This window comes from Bombus flavifrons, chromosome 9 (assembly GCF_040668555.2).
Source record: "Bombus flavifrons isolate JBK064 chromosome 9, iyBomFlav1_principal, whole genome shotgun sequence".
Classification (NCBI taxonomy): domain Eukaryota; kingdom Metazoa; phylum Arthropoda; class Insecta; order Hymenoptera; family Apidae; genus Bombus; species Bombus flavifrons.
Window position 1 is genome coordinate 907,562 of NC_138450.1, and position 18,902 is coordinate 926,463.

The window sequence follows — 18,902 nt, forward strand, 5'->3', positions numbered from 1 at the left end:
AGAAGCGCATTGTATCACATTGCGACAGGCAAACAAACTTCATTTATTCAGCAACAAATTTAGACGAGATGAATCTTCGATCGTCAATATTTTCTCGTTAGTTTGATGGATAGCTTCGATTGAGTTAACCGTGTATTGTGTCGCTACTATTGTCACGCCGTTATTTTCGACGCGTCCAACGAAAACGAACCCTAACGTCCGAGCTCGACCATTGTTTTAAACATTTTTTGTCGGCTTTCTCGTCGAATGGCTCGGTTATCCCGATAGATAAAGCGACGGTACGAACTGGTTGAGCCTGATAAAGCTAATGATTTACGCACAACAGACCAAACCGGACCTCTCTTCCATTTTCACGTTCGGGCGAAACTAACTGTGCTCAAAACGGGATACTGAATTTACGGCTTGATAGATATTACGCAACTGTTTGTGTTCTTACTAACGATGCCAATTTCGCGTGAGAATCATCGGTAAAACATGTTTCAAGCGGCGAAAATATATGCGATTCGACTCGTCATCGGAGCGTACGACTGTTGAAAATATTTCGTAAGATTTCCAGATTACTTGCTTCAAAAATAGAAAAATGAACGATCGAAATTACTCGATGTAAATTTTCGTTTATAAAGAGAGCACGTTTTTAAGCGCGCGCATTTTTCAGTGGATACTCTATAACCTATAATACATCGTGCGATAGCACTGTGACTCTATGGCCAAGACACACACGATCCGCTCTGCGATGAACGTGTTGAAAAACCTAGTATCTGAAATCGAAAGCATTTGAAAACATCGCTGGTAGAAAGGCTGCTACCCACGTTTCAGTCATCGTGGCGCGATAAACCGACATGCAAACACCCAGCCAGGGACCTTTTTAATTAACAAGTCCTTTCGTAAAATCAACACCGCCGGATTCCCAGAGTATCGCGTTCTTCGCTTCCAGCGAACGGATAAAAACAGACGATGAAAACAATAACAATGAGAAAATTAAGAGGACAGGACGAGGGCAGAGAGAGAAAGTAAGGGGTTTGGGAAGTGGATCGCGGAGAATCGCACAGGCTGGAAAGAAGGTAAAAGAACGAATTGGAGTGGCACGGTGGAAGGTCTGCCGCCGTGCTATGCCGCATCGCACCGGCTGGAACATGTACGTGTAGGTAGGTATGTACATTTGCAAAGCCGACGCGACGTTTCTGAAAGAGAAGCGCGAAACTGTGCTGTGTTCTGCGAGCACGCCTCTCTCCTCTTCCTTTGTTACGTTATTTATTCGTTTAATTAACTCTCCATCTTTCCAATAAACTTGCCAACGAGACTGCTTTGTAAGTTCAACAGATTTTAACGCCATCCGGACACGCGACACTGTCGGAATTAAAACTGACCGCTCCTACCTTCGACCTTCTAACAACGCATTTATTAACCCTCTGTCGACCGTGGCTGGATTTATTTTCACCTTCGTTGTCAACAGCTTTCCCGATCTCGCTCACTCGTAATAATCTCCTCGTCGTAATTCTCTACATTACTTCGACTACTTTTCAACAGAAGTATCTTTTTATCCCTATTTAGATACACATATATCGACATAACCGTATTTCAATTCGTGTAATTTTGAATAGGAAGGATGAAATGAAATTGTTTTTCAGGTGTTAATGAATTCTTCCCAGAAGAAATTAAGCTTCTCCTGTGATATTTTCAACTCTATCCCCAACGTTATCCCCTTCCCTTAGTCTATTTCCACTGGTTTATCAAAAACAATTAATAACCGACTATAACGGCGAATTATTTTTCTCTTTGATCCTCGTGTACGGTTCTCTCGAGTTTACACAAAGTTTAGCAGATAAATCGGATTCCCATACACTATGGCGCATCGCCACCCCCTACAGAGCTCTCTCTCTCTCTCTCTCTCTCTCTCTCTGTCTCTCTCTCTCTCTAGTTCATCACGATCTCATAGCTAAATCGTTGGCGCCGGAGGTGATGATTAACCCGAAGTAAACAACCGCCCAATAACATGCTAATGCGAGCGGGTAGCCAGGTCAGGCGGAGGAGGAGATGGCGACTGGCAGAGAGACAGCGAAAGCTCGGGAATCGAAAATGAAATTTGATGCAGATCGCGTCGGGATCTGCGCTTCTCCACAGTACCGTGGCATTATTAATCGACTGGGAGAGATCTGTCTATCACAGTTTCACGTCAGTTGAATGATTTCGATGAAGCAGCATGGAAAGTAAACTATTATTAACGTTAAAGTATTTTTGCCGTTTACGAATCTTGCTGAAATTACCCACGAAAATTTTTATATTTCGATAAAAAATGGTACTTTACAAAGATTTCATTCATCTCGGAAGAGATTATTCGACGAATGAGGGTTCGTTAGAAAGTTAACCGAACGAAATTTCGATGAATCACGCTATAAGCCAGCCGGCAAGAAATTAGGGCGCATGATTAAGCAGTGGTGAAAATAACGGATCAAAACACCATCAATTTAGGAGTCAACGACAAGTCCGATGAGTCGATCACTCATGATTACCAGTCACAGAAACGATATATTATTATGCGTAACCATGATAGGGGTGGAAAAGTTTCGGCGACGATGCATCATGTACGAAACGTCCGCGTTATCGTTAATCATGATGCATTAGACACTGCTAATAATGATTTCTCATGTCGTCGCTCCGTTCGTTAAGCTTCACGGATTACGAAATATTTTTAGTAGTTTTCGGTTATTTGGTAATCGATTAGTGAGAAAATTCACCGCATCGCGAATAATATGTTTTAACCGCTTTCGTCTAAGTGGAACTTATGAATTTTGTTACATTATAAAAATATGACACACGGATTAAAGAGTCAAAAAAAAATGTTGCCTTCGTGTAATCAACGGTAATAATAATTTTTAAACCTATTTGATATATCGTAATATCATAATCATATTTACATTCATGTACAACTAGCAATTTAGAAAGTGGAAAACGATATTCATCAGTATTTGTTAATTGGTACGCAAATTATTTGATATAACGCTTTAGAACGTGCAAACATAATTAATATACGCGTTAAAATAATTTATGAGTAATATAGCAGAGAGTATGTGCTAATTTTAAGAAGGATCGATAGCATATGTTACGTGTTTCCAAGGTATAAGACCACGTATGCTTTCTCTAGGTTACGTGATATATGTACACGTACACATTTACAGTATCGAAACATTTATTCATACGATACATGGTATATGTATGAATATACATATAGGATTGCAGTTTTCGGTACTAACAGAAACGCCAAGAGACAATCATTTTTGCTATATATCGAAACACGTCATATTTTACGAAAAAAAAAAGAAAAAAGATACAATTAATTATCGTCACTCGTTTTGTTTCGACACGTTTTATATCAACGGATAAAAAGTGTTGATTAAATCAGCCGATTTCCAAGAAACTAATTATGCGAGAAATCATGATAGAAGTGGGAAATACAGGCTGAAACCAATTATAATAGGAACAGAGATAATCGTCGAGTAGATAAGGACGTTATAAACAGCAAAAACAACGTATCTGTAATTATATCGATCGTTTTTCACCGGGACCTAGATATTAAACACAAGTTACGTAGCAAGTAACTTTGAACAGATACGAATAAAGACAGAACAAAGTTAATTAGTGCTTGCTTGGGTCGCAGAAAATATATATCGAGCCTAAATCTTATTCTTCTTACCGTTCTCTTGGTAACGCAATATTTCTATTCCGAAATAGTAAAATCTTTTTTTCAACGGTTTTCATTTTTACCTATTATACTTTTCCTCGCGATCGTCTTAAACGACGTCTGCCAGAAATCTAACTTACAAAAATTAACTTACAACACGCACGCATCGATGCATCGTTGCCTATCTTGAAATCTTTGAAAATTCGAAGCCCGATGTTTTTTATTTTATTTTTCGAGTATCCAATAGAAAACGATCGAAGACGTAAGTACGCGAGTCACTCTGTCTCTAAAGAAAGAGAACAGAGCCATGGATTAATTAAGCAAGAAAAATTCGTAGGGAGAGGAATAACGGCGATGTTCGACTATAAGCACCCTTTCGCAAAGACCTCCCCCGGCTGTTTGCAAAAGGGTCTTTGGTGTAAACAACGAGCGCGAGACAGGAGGCCGCGACAAAATACGATGGACGTAGGAAGTAGGTCGTTGGGACGAGCAACTTTTCCTTTCTCCTTGCAAGGGATATGTGCGCGGTTTAGTATTCGTACAACTGCTTGTAACAACGGGGATGTCGCTTTGCGTTCAGAACAAATTTAGAAACCGCAGCATTGAGGAATGGTCACAAACAATATCGCGTTGGAATGTCATCGTCCTCTGTCATTGCAATAAGCACGCATGGTGTTTCATTTTAACGCATAAATGAATGACCTACAGAGGGTGGTTGAATTGTAGCAACTAAAAGTATAAAACCGAGAAAATCCGAAAGAAATGTCTTTACGAGAAAGCGTTGCTAACCTTTGAGTTGTCGTTTCCAGGATTCCTGCACTGTTCTTCCAACGATAATGGAAAAACTGCAATGAGGTAGGTTTAATTGTCCTACATTCGTAAATAGGATTTTTAAACTTTTAGAATAAACTTCTCCCGCCCACAACCCACGATCACCCGCAGTCACAACCTAGCTGCATTGCTAACGAATTTCTGCGCGTTTTAAAGATAACGCAGGAAATATTTTAAAATACACGCAAGAAACCAAATTAGTATCTATGCACACACAGCAACGAGTACAAATGGACAAACAATGTACCATTTAGATCATAAGTTGCTCGATATTTGCTGTTCGTTAAAATTTTGTGCAAAATCCAAAAACTCCTATGCGTTTAAAATGAACGATAAGACGAAGAATTCCAAGTAAAATGAAATTCTCTGTGTTGTGGCGTTAATAAGCATCGACATAATTTTCCAGTTGGAAACTTTATCTACGAAACGACGTAAATATCGCAGATTAGGTTGGTAGTTGCCTGGCGCGCGCGCCCGCGCGATATCGATCCGTTTCTGGTTTCCGTTTAATATCATTCGCATATACGCAGCGTGAGCACGGGAAGCCCATGCAGACGCGTCAGTTATTCGATTTTATGTAGCCACGATGACGATGACAACGGCGATAGCGATGGTACTAGGAATGCGTTACGAGTCATATTACTACGCTCCTAGACTGAGCACTGAGCATTCATCAGCGGTTGTGTTACTTCGCGGTCGCTTTATAGATCCAACAAATTGCGCTAATACGAATGTCTCACGCTCACTTCTGTCTCTTCTCTTTGTCGAGTCGTTTCGCATCGCGATACCACGTGCTCGTTCCTCAAAGAATTACCGTCGACAGATTACTAGAGACCCGTTAAAAGCGTTTTCATTGGCCAGTTAACCGCGTAGAAACTCACGAATTAACGAACGAAGCAACGATTCCATTAAGCGCCTAAATAAATTCGCACGTGCGATCTTTTTGTTGCAGCGCAACGATACACTGTGATTCGCGAAAGTATTCGAACACTTAACACAGAATTTCTTTATGGATATATTACGTACATTGTACGAAACATCCTCAAATTTCCTTGCCACTGCAGCGGCACACGACTATCGTGATTATAATAGTGAAATTTGAAAGCAACCCGAAATCCGAAATTGCATATAAAAGTTACGAGATATTTATTGCGAACATACACTTGGTGAAACATTGGTATACAGCGTGAATAGTAGTCTGAAACATACAACGAGATGGTCTCGCTAAATATCGTGGCTTATTATTTCGTAACTGGCACGTTCTCCGCACTTGATGTCATTTGATTACTTTTTTCAGGACGTATAATGTAGCGAATAATTGAATTCGAATACTTTGGTGACTTTTGCAAAGTTATTTTTAGATCTGTTTCAAATTTCACTAACATAAGCAATATAGCAACGACAGTCGTGTCTCGTTACGATGCTAATGAGATTTCAAAATGTTTTCTGTAATTTGTATATGTATATGTGAAACACTTTACCTTTCGATGGCAGAATTGTATTTTTGCCTCGTGGTTTGATTAACTTTTTAAATACGACGATGAAATTAATCCATATGGGCAAACACGCGTATCATGAAACTGTAAATTACCTAAAAATAATAATTAAGAAATAGTCGAAACAACAATGCAATTTATTAAAAACCTCCCTACATGAATGGAACGCTGTTGCACAATAGAAACAGAATTTAAATTAAAACACAAACACTTTACTACGTGTACGAGTACAAAAATGAATTGTTGAAAGAAGAAATAAAGAACGAGTAATAATCTAATTTGCGTTGCTGGACCAGGACAAAACAATTAGCACAGACGTTCGTTTGAAACAGTTGTGAAGCTTAAGCGAAGAATTAATTAAATAACAAGCAGCTTTCGTTGCGACCCAATAATTTTAGATTATATCTCAAACAACAAAGACGTTTTAAATCATCATTGTGTTCTCTGTGCATTGCAAGAATTATCAAAACAGAAAAATTAATACAAAACTAGATATTTAAAAAAAAAACAACTATACTATTACGTAAAACAAAACAAAAATTTGTTTAAATACTATAAATATAAATAAAAAGCACTCTGCTATCAACCGAAAGGCATTCGCCTCAAACGTTGCTGCCTAATGTCTATTTTTCTTATCCTCTCGAACGAATCATCCAGTAGAGTCCCTCTGCGAAATCGCAATAAACTTTCCAAAGTCTTTGCTCATTCTGTCTCTTTCTCTCTAAATCTCACCACAAAATCTTCGATTATGAACCGACAACACTTTCGTGGGCCAGCAGCCAAGCCGCGTTCTCATTTCTCAAGTGTTGGACGTGCCGTCTCGATCGTGGCAGGAAAAGCTGCTAGAGCCTGTTACACCACCGTATCCTCTCAACATTCACCCTCTGCAGCTCTCACGTACACGCATGTACAAGACACACGTGCTAGATACAAGGCAGGGTGTCAGCTCAAAAAGAAAAAGGATCGCTCGAGCGTGTTGGATGTTATTGTCGTTGCCAGTATAAGTAGCAATACGAAAGAAACGGGAAAACACGTGGGGGAAAGCGGGCAAACGAGCAGGAGGGATCATCGCTGGCACATGCAGCACGCGACGACGATACAATTTGGAGCTTTGCACCAGAGACATGTGACAATATCACGACTACGTGGTACGTGCTCGGTGTGGAGGACACCGCACAACGCTTATATGCCTCCCTTGCGACCATCACGGAACGTGGTTCAACTCCCACACGGACAGCCCTACACATCCGTAAATAGGGAACCTGTGGAAGAAGTCGATAGTGGAACAAGCAAAGAAGATGGTCCGAGGTTACAGATAGGCGCGTATTTTCTACGATCTTTCGTATTTGGATTTGTCGGATTTGTCAGATTTCTTAGGCGGTATCGTTCCAGATACTTAGTTTAGTCTTTCTCTGCCAGATTACCGACGACGAGCCTCGAGTTTCATTGTTTCTCCTTATTTTCTGGCAAAATATTTCCTATACTTTTCTTTTCTTTCCATTTTTTCACTTGAAGTACGTATATGCATGTTATTTCATTTTTATTCGTTTCATGCCAGATTAATTTAACCTTCCATTTCTAGCTGCTATACTCTTTTTTGAGTGATTTATTTCAAAAGTGCAGGTTTCGCGTTTGACGCGGAATTCTACTTATCTCTGAGAAAACAACGATAGCGATAAAAAACTAATCCTCGATTACATAGAGCAAGCTTGCGAATCAATTTCACAAATAAACGTAATCGTAAAGTATAAGTTGGCCATTATATATCCATGGTATGTATAAGAGAGTTCGGTAGAATACACGTTTGAAAAATGATTCCATAGGTTTTTCCCTTCCCAGATTGCTTTCCATGCGTCAGTAATAGAAGTTTCTAGTGTCGAAACATATATATCGATAAGATAACGCGGTAAGTAAATACGATCTAAAAATCTTAAAGTATCATGAGTATAAAATAGAATTATTATTACTATAAAAATTAGAAACGGTGACCTCATAAATTAAATAAATTATCAGGAAATGGTGGTCATTTTTTTTATAAATCGAACGTTCCCGTCGATTTTGCTTATCTACGATCAATTAAAAATGAATGGGACATCGTATCCGGTGAAATTTCCAAATCTAATTGATTTTGCAAAAGCATACGCATATACATATTTCATACATACATACATTAACTACATACATTAAATACTGTTTTAACGTTAGCATCGTATTTCTCACAAATACGTTCCTTTAACGTAATTCCTTCATAACTCATTTCTGCATTTTCATGACACAGTAAATGGTACTTTGTCTTTCGTTTTATGCTCTTTTAAGCCTTTCCATAAAATTCCCAAGCAATTGGGGCAGCCACTTAATTAGACTAGTGATCTGCGTGCTCTCAACCCGTCTTAATCAACTAAAATAGACCATAGTTTAAAGGATCAAAATGAAAAATTCTACTTTACGACGCTTAGCTCAAAACCTACGCTTAAACCATTAAGGACTAACGTTACGTTAGCGCAATATTTCATTTATAACTTTTTCGTTACACGATTTATTACCGGCTGTTATTTTTTTAATATTATTTTTATAAGAAAGGATTTCAAAGAGAATTTCGATTCGTTTCGAAGATGATAAAATATTATTTAAAGCGCGACTCCAGCTAATTAAAACAAAAATATTACACAATTATCCGAAACGAACGTTGGAAATCTACAACAAACACAATTTTCTCAACTTGCAGAGTGGCAACGCTACTTCACGGACAAATAAAGATTCTTATCGATATGACTCCAGACTCGTCACGATGCGATAAACTCGACTTGCGAAGACGCTGTTCGTGTTAACAAATATTTACGTAATTCACGAGACGGGACGGAACTATGGTTACACCAGCGCAATTTCGTCTCAACTACAACGAAAAGATAGAAATCCGTACTTGTCGACAAGTGGAAATTAATTTCGGTGTAGTTTCCCGATACGAGTAAGGCATTCGAATCTAGATAAGAGAACCCTCGCACGACCTTTAGGGTCCTTTAGTGACCCTTTTGTTAAGCGAATTCCTCCCCGGAGCCGTACATATCACTTAACCCTTGCATCTATCGAGCTCCCTACACGCGTTAAACGCCTCTTTGCAGAACTTATGCGCTCGATCCAAGCAACTCGCCACAGACCACCAACGTTGCCTAACACTTCCCATAATTAACTACTCGTTGCGGCTGTATCTTATTATTCTATGAGCAGCCGAGCTAGCGCAAGTTCCGAGCCCGGCTGCTATTAAGCATTAAGCAAGATTTACGTGACGACTTAATACAACGTCTTCGCGTAACCCGTAATCGAACGTGATCCAGTGTATCGTGGCTGGTGTGTGTTTGCTAGTGCCGTTACTAACCAACTTGCCTGATTTTTTATGTTAAATTCCTAACGCGATGGAATTTCAACTATTATGGCGCGAAAATGAATTCGATACGCGCGGAACTGTCGATGGTTTGCATGTTACGAAACGCATTAACTATGTCAAAAAAATGGAAAAATATCGCATTCGTTTATGGGTCTAATATGAGGGAAATTTATTTTTTGTTGTTGCGATTTTTGTTGAGACTTTTGGTTACGACTGCTTTTAAATTATCTTCTCTTTTCTCTTTTTTTTTTTTTTTTGGTACATTGAGTAGATTATTTAAGTTCGTGCTCTCCTTTCTACGAATGAAACAAATAATTTTGCGTTGTAAAAATTTGGAGAATGATGATAGTACGGTTGCGAAAGTTCTTAGATAATTTTATTTCAATAGTACCGATGAAAAGAGTATTTTAAACGCGAAATAATTTTTTTATAACAAGCATCACGTGCAAGTATATCACAGCAAATTTAAACTGTTAGTTAATTTACACATCTGATTATTTCAATTCATGGCTATGATAATTGTAGCGTGAGAAAAATCTGTTCCCAAATTATGAAACGGCAGAAAAACTGTTGCACGGAAAAACTGAATGATTTTAATTCTCTAACGATGCCGTACATAAAACACCTAACACTCACAACACGTTTCAGAAATTCGGAAATCCGGAAAATGCGACCGAAAAGAGGGCGAAAGTCTCGGATCGCGAGACGACTTAATTTCATCGCGCGCTACCGGCAGAATCCTTCCGCCCGCGAACAACTGAATTCCCTCAGAATTCTCCGAGTCCTTGGACCAGGAATTCCGCCCTTCGAATATCGCATTTTATGTTAGCCGGGTGCATATTTTAGAAGCATTTACTCCGCGAGGGCTGGATAAGGGAGATCTTGGTACAAAGGTGAGAACAGGCGCAAAGAGGGTCGGAAGAGAGACGGAGATTCGCTCGTGGAGAACGGTGCCGGGACTATGCTCTTGCCCTCTCTCGTATCCAGGAATGTCGCCGAGTTATTTTAGGCTTCTATTCCCTTCTCCGCGAACGCTATTCGCGCGAGCCACGTTTACGCGACGTAACGAAATAACGAAGAAGGGCACGCCGACGTATCGGGTCCCGCGCCTGCTCGCTGTACCCTTACGCCTGACAACCAAAGAAACACCCTTCTCAACTTTGCACCTTTTGCACGGTTCTTTCGCGACGAGTCGACGAATGATGTTTTGCAATGACGGAAGATGCCCATACTACTTTACGAGATAAACGGCATCCGCTCTTGCCGTCGCGTTTGACTGTAACGTGTATCTGTACAATGCTAACCTATCATTTGCTGAAACTACATTGTCATGTTCACAATTGTAATGATTAAATTAAAACGATAAATTGACGTGAATCGATTGAATCGATATGATTCGAAAAAGAGGCATTCTTGAACTTAAAGATTGAAATATAAGACTCTGAGTTCTCATTAAGGATTCGAGATTCCGAAGCATTTAAACGTTAAAAAATAAGATTACTTCTGTAAGGAAAATTTACAATATTTGGAAATTGAATCTTTTAACGTTACAATTTTTTTTCTCGAATCAGCTTTATTACTTAAGTAAAAGAAGTATACATATTAATTAATAAGTATTATTAATATGGAATCTATTCGTTTATTCATTTGTGCGACTTAAAGCATGAAAACAGTTAGAAGAAAGATCGCTTAATTAATTTAAGAAACACCGCTGCAATTTACAGAATCTACGTAACGCATCGTCGCAGCTGCTATTATTCACTTGGCTTTTTCTCAAGGAGGAGGCCACTCGCATCGTGTATTCCCGGAGGACAACCTTTCCATTAAGCGAAGTATCTTACTCTCTGCTTTTGCAAATAACACGATGATGGAAAAAAGTAGCGGGTGTAGACGGGAAGTGGCCCGTAACGAGCATTAAATTGCATTTTCATTGTTATCGCGACATTGCTCGCCGTAATTTAACTAGCACGGCACCATGAGTTTTGATTTTCTTATCTTGTTTATCGAATAAGCTCAACTACTCGAACCTCTTGCTTTTCGCATGCAATTACATCGTACAAGAAATAAAGCTGGTATAATCATATTTCTTCGTCTCTTTGCACGATCCATTACGCAATTTTGTCGTTCAAAAATCTACATTTTGTATTACGTTACAGTAGCGCGGTTGAATTATTAAAGATGAAAATAGAACGTTTCCCAAGCTACGTTAAAATTATCGATATGATTTGTATATTCAATTTAATAAGTTTCAAGAAAAATCCTCTCATATTTCAAGTATTCAAAACGTATGATAGAAAAAAATAAGATTCTATGTGATATTTCGAGATCGCGATAAAATATTTTCGACTTTTCCTTTCTCAAATTCCTTTTACACTTTTGCAACTTTTAACTTTTTAGCTTGAGAATTCGACAAGGTACATTCTGCTAAATTGTCTCCATACTCGCCAAGTGTTCTACGAAGTTCGAAAATTTTGTAGGATTGGGCAAGTTTGAAAAATTCATTTTCATAAAAGGTCGTTTCAAATAAATTGCCACTCTTGTATAAAGAACGAAATGACAGAGAAGTGATTTCGTGACTGTGTCACTCTCTTTACCCCACTTTTTCCCACCCAACCAATTAATTGTTTCTTATCGCGAGCACATAGATACGTCTCTTTGATGCAGTTTCGTTCTCTCTGACAAACTTGTTCCATTCAGAATTTTTCGTATCTTTTGTACCTAATTGTAACGTATAACTAGAAGATGACCCAAAAAAATGATTAGGGACTGGTGTATTTATAACGAACCATTCGACTCGCGTTAAAATTTCCAAATTGAATTGAAATTCAAGTGTATAAGAGATTCTTTCATCTTGATATAACGATCGAAAAATTAATACAACACACTCATTCCTACACATATGTGTATATTCGCTTATACTATATATACAACATACATGTATAGAGAAAAAAAAGTATCAAACTTACGTGTTTTCCTTTTGGTCGCCGTTGCTCGACTGTGACGACGGCGACGGCTGCTGCGCCTGTTGCTTCGAGTACGGATGATGATGATGATGCACGACGTTGTTGTTGTTGTTGTTGTTGTTGTGCATGTGCACTTTGTTTGCGTTGCTGTCGGTTGGCGAGCCCGGCGAGATCTTACCCGCCAGAGCATTCAAAGATTGAAGCATTTTCATAGGAATCCTCCTTGCGACCGGTTCTCGGTGCCTCCCTCCCTCAGCCTCGTTTATCCTTGAGGAAGACAGGATTACTCGACGTTTCCGGTTTGAAGGTATCAACCCTCAAACACTAACTACTACACACGTGCGAATCAACCAACGGATTATGGATATACAAACGGAACTTTCATCAAGAAAACACACTTTTTCTACTCCTCTTTTTCTTTATTCGAACAATTCCACCGAATCATCAATTGTACGGTCACGAATTATTTCTTTTTTTTCTTTCTTTTTTTTTAATATTAGACACAGAAAGCATACACTGTTCACGAGATACGGTTGCACTGATACAGACACCAATCTGTCTCTAGGGAAATCTGTTCAATGTTACTACTGCAGACTTTTGGCGTAACTTTGGCGACGTTTAACGTTCGATACGAAGCTGTCGAATAATCCCAGCTATCGACCACGCGGACCCTCGATTGGCTATACAAACAGAAATAAAAACAGAAAGTAGTTATATTATTCGAACGTTTTGCTTCGAAATGAGTGATCGGCGCATCGTAATCGCGCCACGCATATGTATTTTCAAAAGCATTGCTTCGTTTACGCAGGATGAATACGAAACTCTCACGGGTTTATCGTTTCGAAGAAGAAATACGTAAAATTTAATGATGGCATGATGATACAATTTAACGTTTATACAGATTTCTACGTTTACTCTACGGTTTCAAAATCACTTATGCCGCGGACAGAGTCATAGAGAATATTGTTAAGTCGGTACAAAAGCTTTATTCGTTTTGTCTTTCGTCACCGACGAATTGGTGACCCAGATCTACGTTTGTTCAGATAATTGGAAAATTTCGATTGCAAAGGACTTAAATGATAGACAAGTCTTGAGAATCTAAATAAACTTTCACAATAATACACACATTCGTATTGAATGTGTGAAAATCGAACCATAAAGATAACTTTTGTTAACAAAGAACGTGTTATCGTTTTATCTAGACATACGCTACGTTGAATGAGCAAGTACCGAAGTCTTCGTAGATCTTAAAACGAAATTTGAAATGTTACGAATATTTGTAATATCCAGCTTCAATTTATCCGACATATTCCTACGTATCTAAAAAGTCACGTTTCTTTGAAACCTAATAGTTCTTCGACAGCAAGTAAGGCTACTGCACTGGCCTAACACTTTCATCGTCATAGACTAAATCATTTCACCTACAATTATTTCCACGCATATATATTTCGTTGCTAGGGATTTACAGACGCGAATACCACATTTTATTCCTAAGTAACTCGCAGCGAAGTGGTCATAAAGAAGGCCCATGCTTCTTCCAAAGGAGGATACCTTTTACGAAGATAACGTAACAGCGTGAAACCACCCACGAATCTAGGAAGAGCAAGGAGAAAACGAATAAAATTGGAGTAACGCAGACAGTTGGAACGCGTACGTGGGACACCTTTTGCGCGAAACGACCTTGCAACGAGTCAATTAAAAGTTTAAGTTTAATTAGAAACTCTGCTCGTATACAGGCCGCGCCACCGCGAACCACCATAGAGTCACGGCTCGATCTCCCTTAACGTGCTCTTCGTTCGCTATTTTCTACATCTTTCCGAGATCGCGACTTTCGCTTCGCTGCTCCTGTGAGTTGCCTCTGTCTTGGTTTCCAGCTCTGTTGCTTTCAGATACAGCTTTGTTCAATAGCACGGAATGTCTTCGAATGTAAAAACTTGCGACTAACTTGAAATGTGATAGGAAATATGATTTTCCGAGTAAAGAAATTAGACTAGATTTTCCGATTCTATACTGTCAAAGCGATAATTTACAGTCGCAATTAACTTATAATTCAAAAGGACCAACAGTTTCCATTGAATCTTCCTCAAAATGAAATTTTCCATTAAAAAAATTCTAAGCTATCGCTCATACTTTGAAAGACACTCTATGTACGGGCTGCACTTTTATCTTGGTCTGGAAGCTCGGGTCAAGTCACCGTAAGACGGACGTATTTACCGAAAGCAAAAGCGTTAAAAAATGGGACAGAGATGAGAAACTGCGATGTTGCCTGTTCGCTCGACGATCTGCAGCTTCTTCGGGGATTTTCGGGCGGCTCGAGTGTCCCTTTGTTTCGAACGTAGATATCGTGCTCGAAGCTTCGCGTTCGAAGACGCTTGGGAAGCACCTAGGAAAGCTTCCGCCCGTTATTTACCGACGACACGATGAAACCGAACGAAACGACACCCAAGCGTAATGAGCGTACTGGCAAGGAACGAAAAGCATCTGAACGAACGTCCAAGTCCGATTTCGCTTCAGTTACGGTAAACTGTATTCCAAGAAACGCTTAAAACGCTTTGACCAGTTGTTTGTTGTCCGCTTTTATATATGGGTAAACGTAAGTGAGTCGAGGACATTGAACATCGTAATCTGGAGGAACGTCCATAGCACAGGGTAGCAAGACGAATCGGAAAGAAGCGACGAAGAAGAAACATAATCCCAGGAAATGTGTTAAATTCTGAAGAGACTGATGCTTCTAGCGAAGGAAGCGATTATAAATAACCTTATTAATATAATATTGTCATAAAAGAAAATGGAAATGAAATCATGAAATACTATTTAAATTTTAACTAAATTCGATCAAATAAGAACTCCACCGAATTGAAGTTCTGGTATCCGAAAGTCACGTATATTAGTGCAATATCGTGTCGAGAGGAATTTTTCGAAAGCTGATCCAATCACAGTAAAAATACACGGTCCAAAATTTCCAAACATCTCCGCATTTCTATACAATTTCAAAAATATCTAATAACCACGAATTCCCCATATTTTCTACCTTTCCGTTATATAGGAAACCTTAATTTAAAAAATTGCACAAACATTCAAGGTATAGAAGATAGTAAAGATAGCGATTCCTACAAAACACACGAACGGAAATCAACTGAATGTGCAACGTTAAAACGTTTATTCTAGAATTTCTGGATACTCATAGTAGACAAAGATAAAAGAAGAAAAACAATTCCAGGTAAGATGTTCATCGTGTTCCTGAACACGAAGAAAGTCCGACTGAAGATTGGGGAGTGAAGATAGAGGCACAATTACCGGAACTGCCACCACTGTCAAGTGTCAAAGGGGTCACGAATAATTTAGTAGGCGAGATGGGAGCTGCGAAATCCTGGCAGGAGAAGAAGCGAGAAAGAGAGTGTCGAGGAGAAGAGTAGAGCGGAGCGAAGCAGAGCAGAGCGGAGCAGATGGAGCGGAGAGGAGAAACGACGGTGAGAAGGGGGCGGGAGGGGAATAGTAACTCCCGCGGACTGAGAAAAGCGCACAGGAAAGAGAGCCTTGCTCTCTCGGGTTACACTCCAACGCTTTTGTCCTTCGCGCCGCTCGCTTTCTTCCTTTCGCCTTTTTCTCCTTCACCCTTTCTTTCTTTCTTACCCTGTCGATCTCTCGTTGCGTAGGCTCGACCGTTTTACGACGACCAGCTCTTTCTAGCTACTCTATTCCCATCTCGACATCCCTTTACCACTGACCACTTCGCGCGTTAAAACGTCAAATTAAAATCTCGAGACGTTTTGAGGACAGGACGATTAGAGAACAAGTCGGGAGAAAGAACCGTTTCCGCGCGGCACTGATTCTACTTCATCCGTATACAAGATTGCCGTAACTTGTGGATAATAATCCAAAGGTGCAATGTAACACGTAAAAACAATGACAAAGCTTCGTATGCCGCGCTCGTTTCATTTACGAGGTTAATATTATACGCTATCTTCTAATTTCTTTTATCGCTTGTAGATATCGGATCAGTCCCTTTATACGTCGTGTCCCGAAAATGTGTATCATCGATTTGCTAGAAGGATAACAGAATAAATAACATTGCCAGGAAATCTGATCGAAACAAAAAATTAAGAATGTAAAATTTATCCTGGTAAATTCGAGATACGCCGCTCTTCTAACAAACCGACGATATATCTTCGAACCTCGAGCATCCTATCGTGTGATTTTCCCATACACGGATCCCAACCTGATTCCTCTTGGTCTATTTCAAGGTTGTCGTCGTTCTCAAGCACCCTCCGCCACCTGGTCGAGGTCCTCTGGCGTTTCCGTGGCTGCGTCTAATTCAACTGGAGGTCGGTCAACCGGATACGATAGCAGCGATGATACTCGTACGTAGAAGAGACGCGAACTCACGATATCGGCGTGAATTAAAGCGAACGGCGCTCTTGTCGACTCCACCTGAGCACTACGACTGACGACAAGAGCCGAGCAGCCGGCCATCGTATCTTCGGATAAGCCTTATCGGTGCCCAAAGACCCCACCCTTCGCCCATGGGCCGCATCCCTCACAAGCGCACGGCCGCGTTTTCACGTTCGAGCGTTTCTAACGTTTCAAGCCGGCTCACGGTACGCTTGCCCGCGTGTAAACTCGCTTAAGCGCCCCTACGAGCATTTACGCTCGACTTTCTTTCGTACTTTCACCGCGACACAGCTGCTGCCGCGACTTTGCCACGCTTTAGTATCTCGCGGCTTTTCCTCTTTTCGTCTTCCACTTTGTTCCTCTTCTTTTCCTTTCTTCCTTCCCTCTTTCTTCCTTTCGTTCCTCCCTCCCCGATGTTCACAAGTTACATAGGTTCATGTACGTTCGCCGATATACCGTGATATTAGTTACGGCGTTAAGCGAACTAATTGATCGACCAGATTGTTCTTACATGTCCTTCGATCGAGTCATGATGATTTTCTTGACGAGTAGAAAGCGTATCATGGAGGTGGAAAGCTGCGTCGACCCTACGACGACGGAATGCCAAGTGTCATCTGCAACGAACGAGTGTTCTTAGTTTTCTGGGACGTCTTGAGGTATGGAGGGTTGGTCGTTCGTGTTCCATGCTAGCTTCTATGGTTGCAACGGGAATTGGAGGGCAATCGATGCTCGGTACAAGCAGAAAACGGTGGTTTCCGGACGATGGTTCTGAGTGGGATTCAATTCGATTCGATTGGAAGGAAGCTATTGTAATTTGAAGCTTTGCGCATGATTTTAGTACTTGAAATTATATATAAACGTTTGACAATGTTTAGAGAAGGACAACTATTTTAGAAACACGTTTTCGACTCGACGTTGAATAAAATCAAGAAGAAAGCGTTTCGAAAATATCACTGCGACATCGTAGGAATCCAGTAACAGGGACAGGGAATTCAGCTCAAAACCGGATGCGCATGGAAGGTGAGGCGTGTTTGCGAGTAAACACTTTTTCACTAGCAACACCAGACGACAAGGCAGAGCCACGGAATGGCTCTCCGAGATTAGATAACAGTTGGAACGTTTTGTACCGTCGACTTACTCAAGCGAGCAACATCCTCGAGACGCGACTAGGTCCACGGTTTCAGTAGATGAAACGGTATAAAAGATGTTCGACGTTTATGGCGTAAGCAAATGCTCAACGACGAGCACAATGGACATAAAGCAGCCGAGCGGTATTTAAAATTTAAATAAACGTGTTGACACATTCATGTCCACGTAAATTGCGACTTTGTCGTTTACGAGTGAGAACAGAATAATTTGACGAGTTCATTTTTTTTTTTTTTCATTAAAAAAATCATGCTTTGCTTCGACAGAAAAATAAAGATGTGTCTTAGCCTTTTAACAAAAACTGTCCTGTGTGATAGTTCCATGGGCGGTTATATTACATCAGAGCGGAAGAAATGACAAAATTTGTACTTAGCGGAAAAAGTATTTTTCGATCCACTGCGTATCAAAGTGTTCGGGAAAACACGCGAGAAATAAGCATCAAATTATAAAGCCTAACTCGATAATGGAAAAGAGTAGGTTTAGTTTCTCGTAGAAATAACAATGCAAACGGTGAGCTGGTATCGTTATTGCATAGCTAAGCACCAGCAGTTGTTTGCCGGCGCGGAACAGCCGTTTGCAACTCAACAAAGAGGTATTGTTCAGTCAAGGGATTCATCTAGCTCGACTGCTACCTTCTATTTACACGGCCTAACTCAACATTATGTCACAAACTTCACGCAGTTCCTCACGACGTCGAATTTCCTCCTTCAAAATTGACTTACAGTTTTGACACGCGTTACCTACTTATAGTATATCGAATTAGTGCGCAAAGGCTACATCGATTTTCAGCTTCGTGTTGACGTAAGACGTAAACGATTTCAAATGTTTCATACTCCGCTGTTTACGATTCTAGTTTGCTACCTTTCTCCATCTTTATGAAATTAATTAAACACGACCGGTATATTCAAGTTCTTATTTTAACATTCGATTTAAGTACACGCTAAATTTGTTTCAGATCAACGACTGCTTGGATATAATATGGACCTACCTACATAAATTTGAACTTTCGGGAT

The 18,902-nt window shown here is 40.0% G+C and overlaps 1 protein-coding gene across 13 annotated transcripts in view; it reads right to left on the bottom strand.

Moving 5' to 3' along the window:
* The window catches only part of LOC138183380 (CUGBP Elav-like family member 2), a 351,437-nt gene that overhangs the window by 282,482 nt on the left and 50,053 nt on the right, over nucleotides 1–18,902 (bottom strand). For 11 of the 13 annotated variants that reach the window (XM_069120225.1, XM_069120226.1, XM_069120222.1 and 8 more), the window contains exons 2-3: nucleotides 16,571–17,357; nucleotides 12,355–13,031 (exon numbers count right to left, since the gene is read on the bottom strand). In XM_069120225.1, coding sequence (XP_068976326.1) covers nucleotides 12,355–12,563 — 209 coding nt within the window. In that variant the 5' untranslated portion in view covers nucleotides 12,564–13,031; nucleotides 16,571–17,357. Of the gene's footprint in view, nucleotides 1–12,354; nucleotides 13,032–13,829; nucleotides 13,853–16,570; nucleotides 17,358–18,902 lie in introns of those variants that run through there. The other 2 variants (XM_069120224.1, XM_069120223.1) reach the window with 2 other exon arrangements.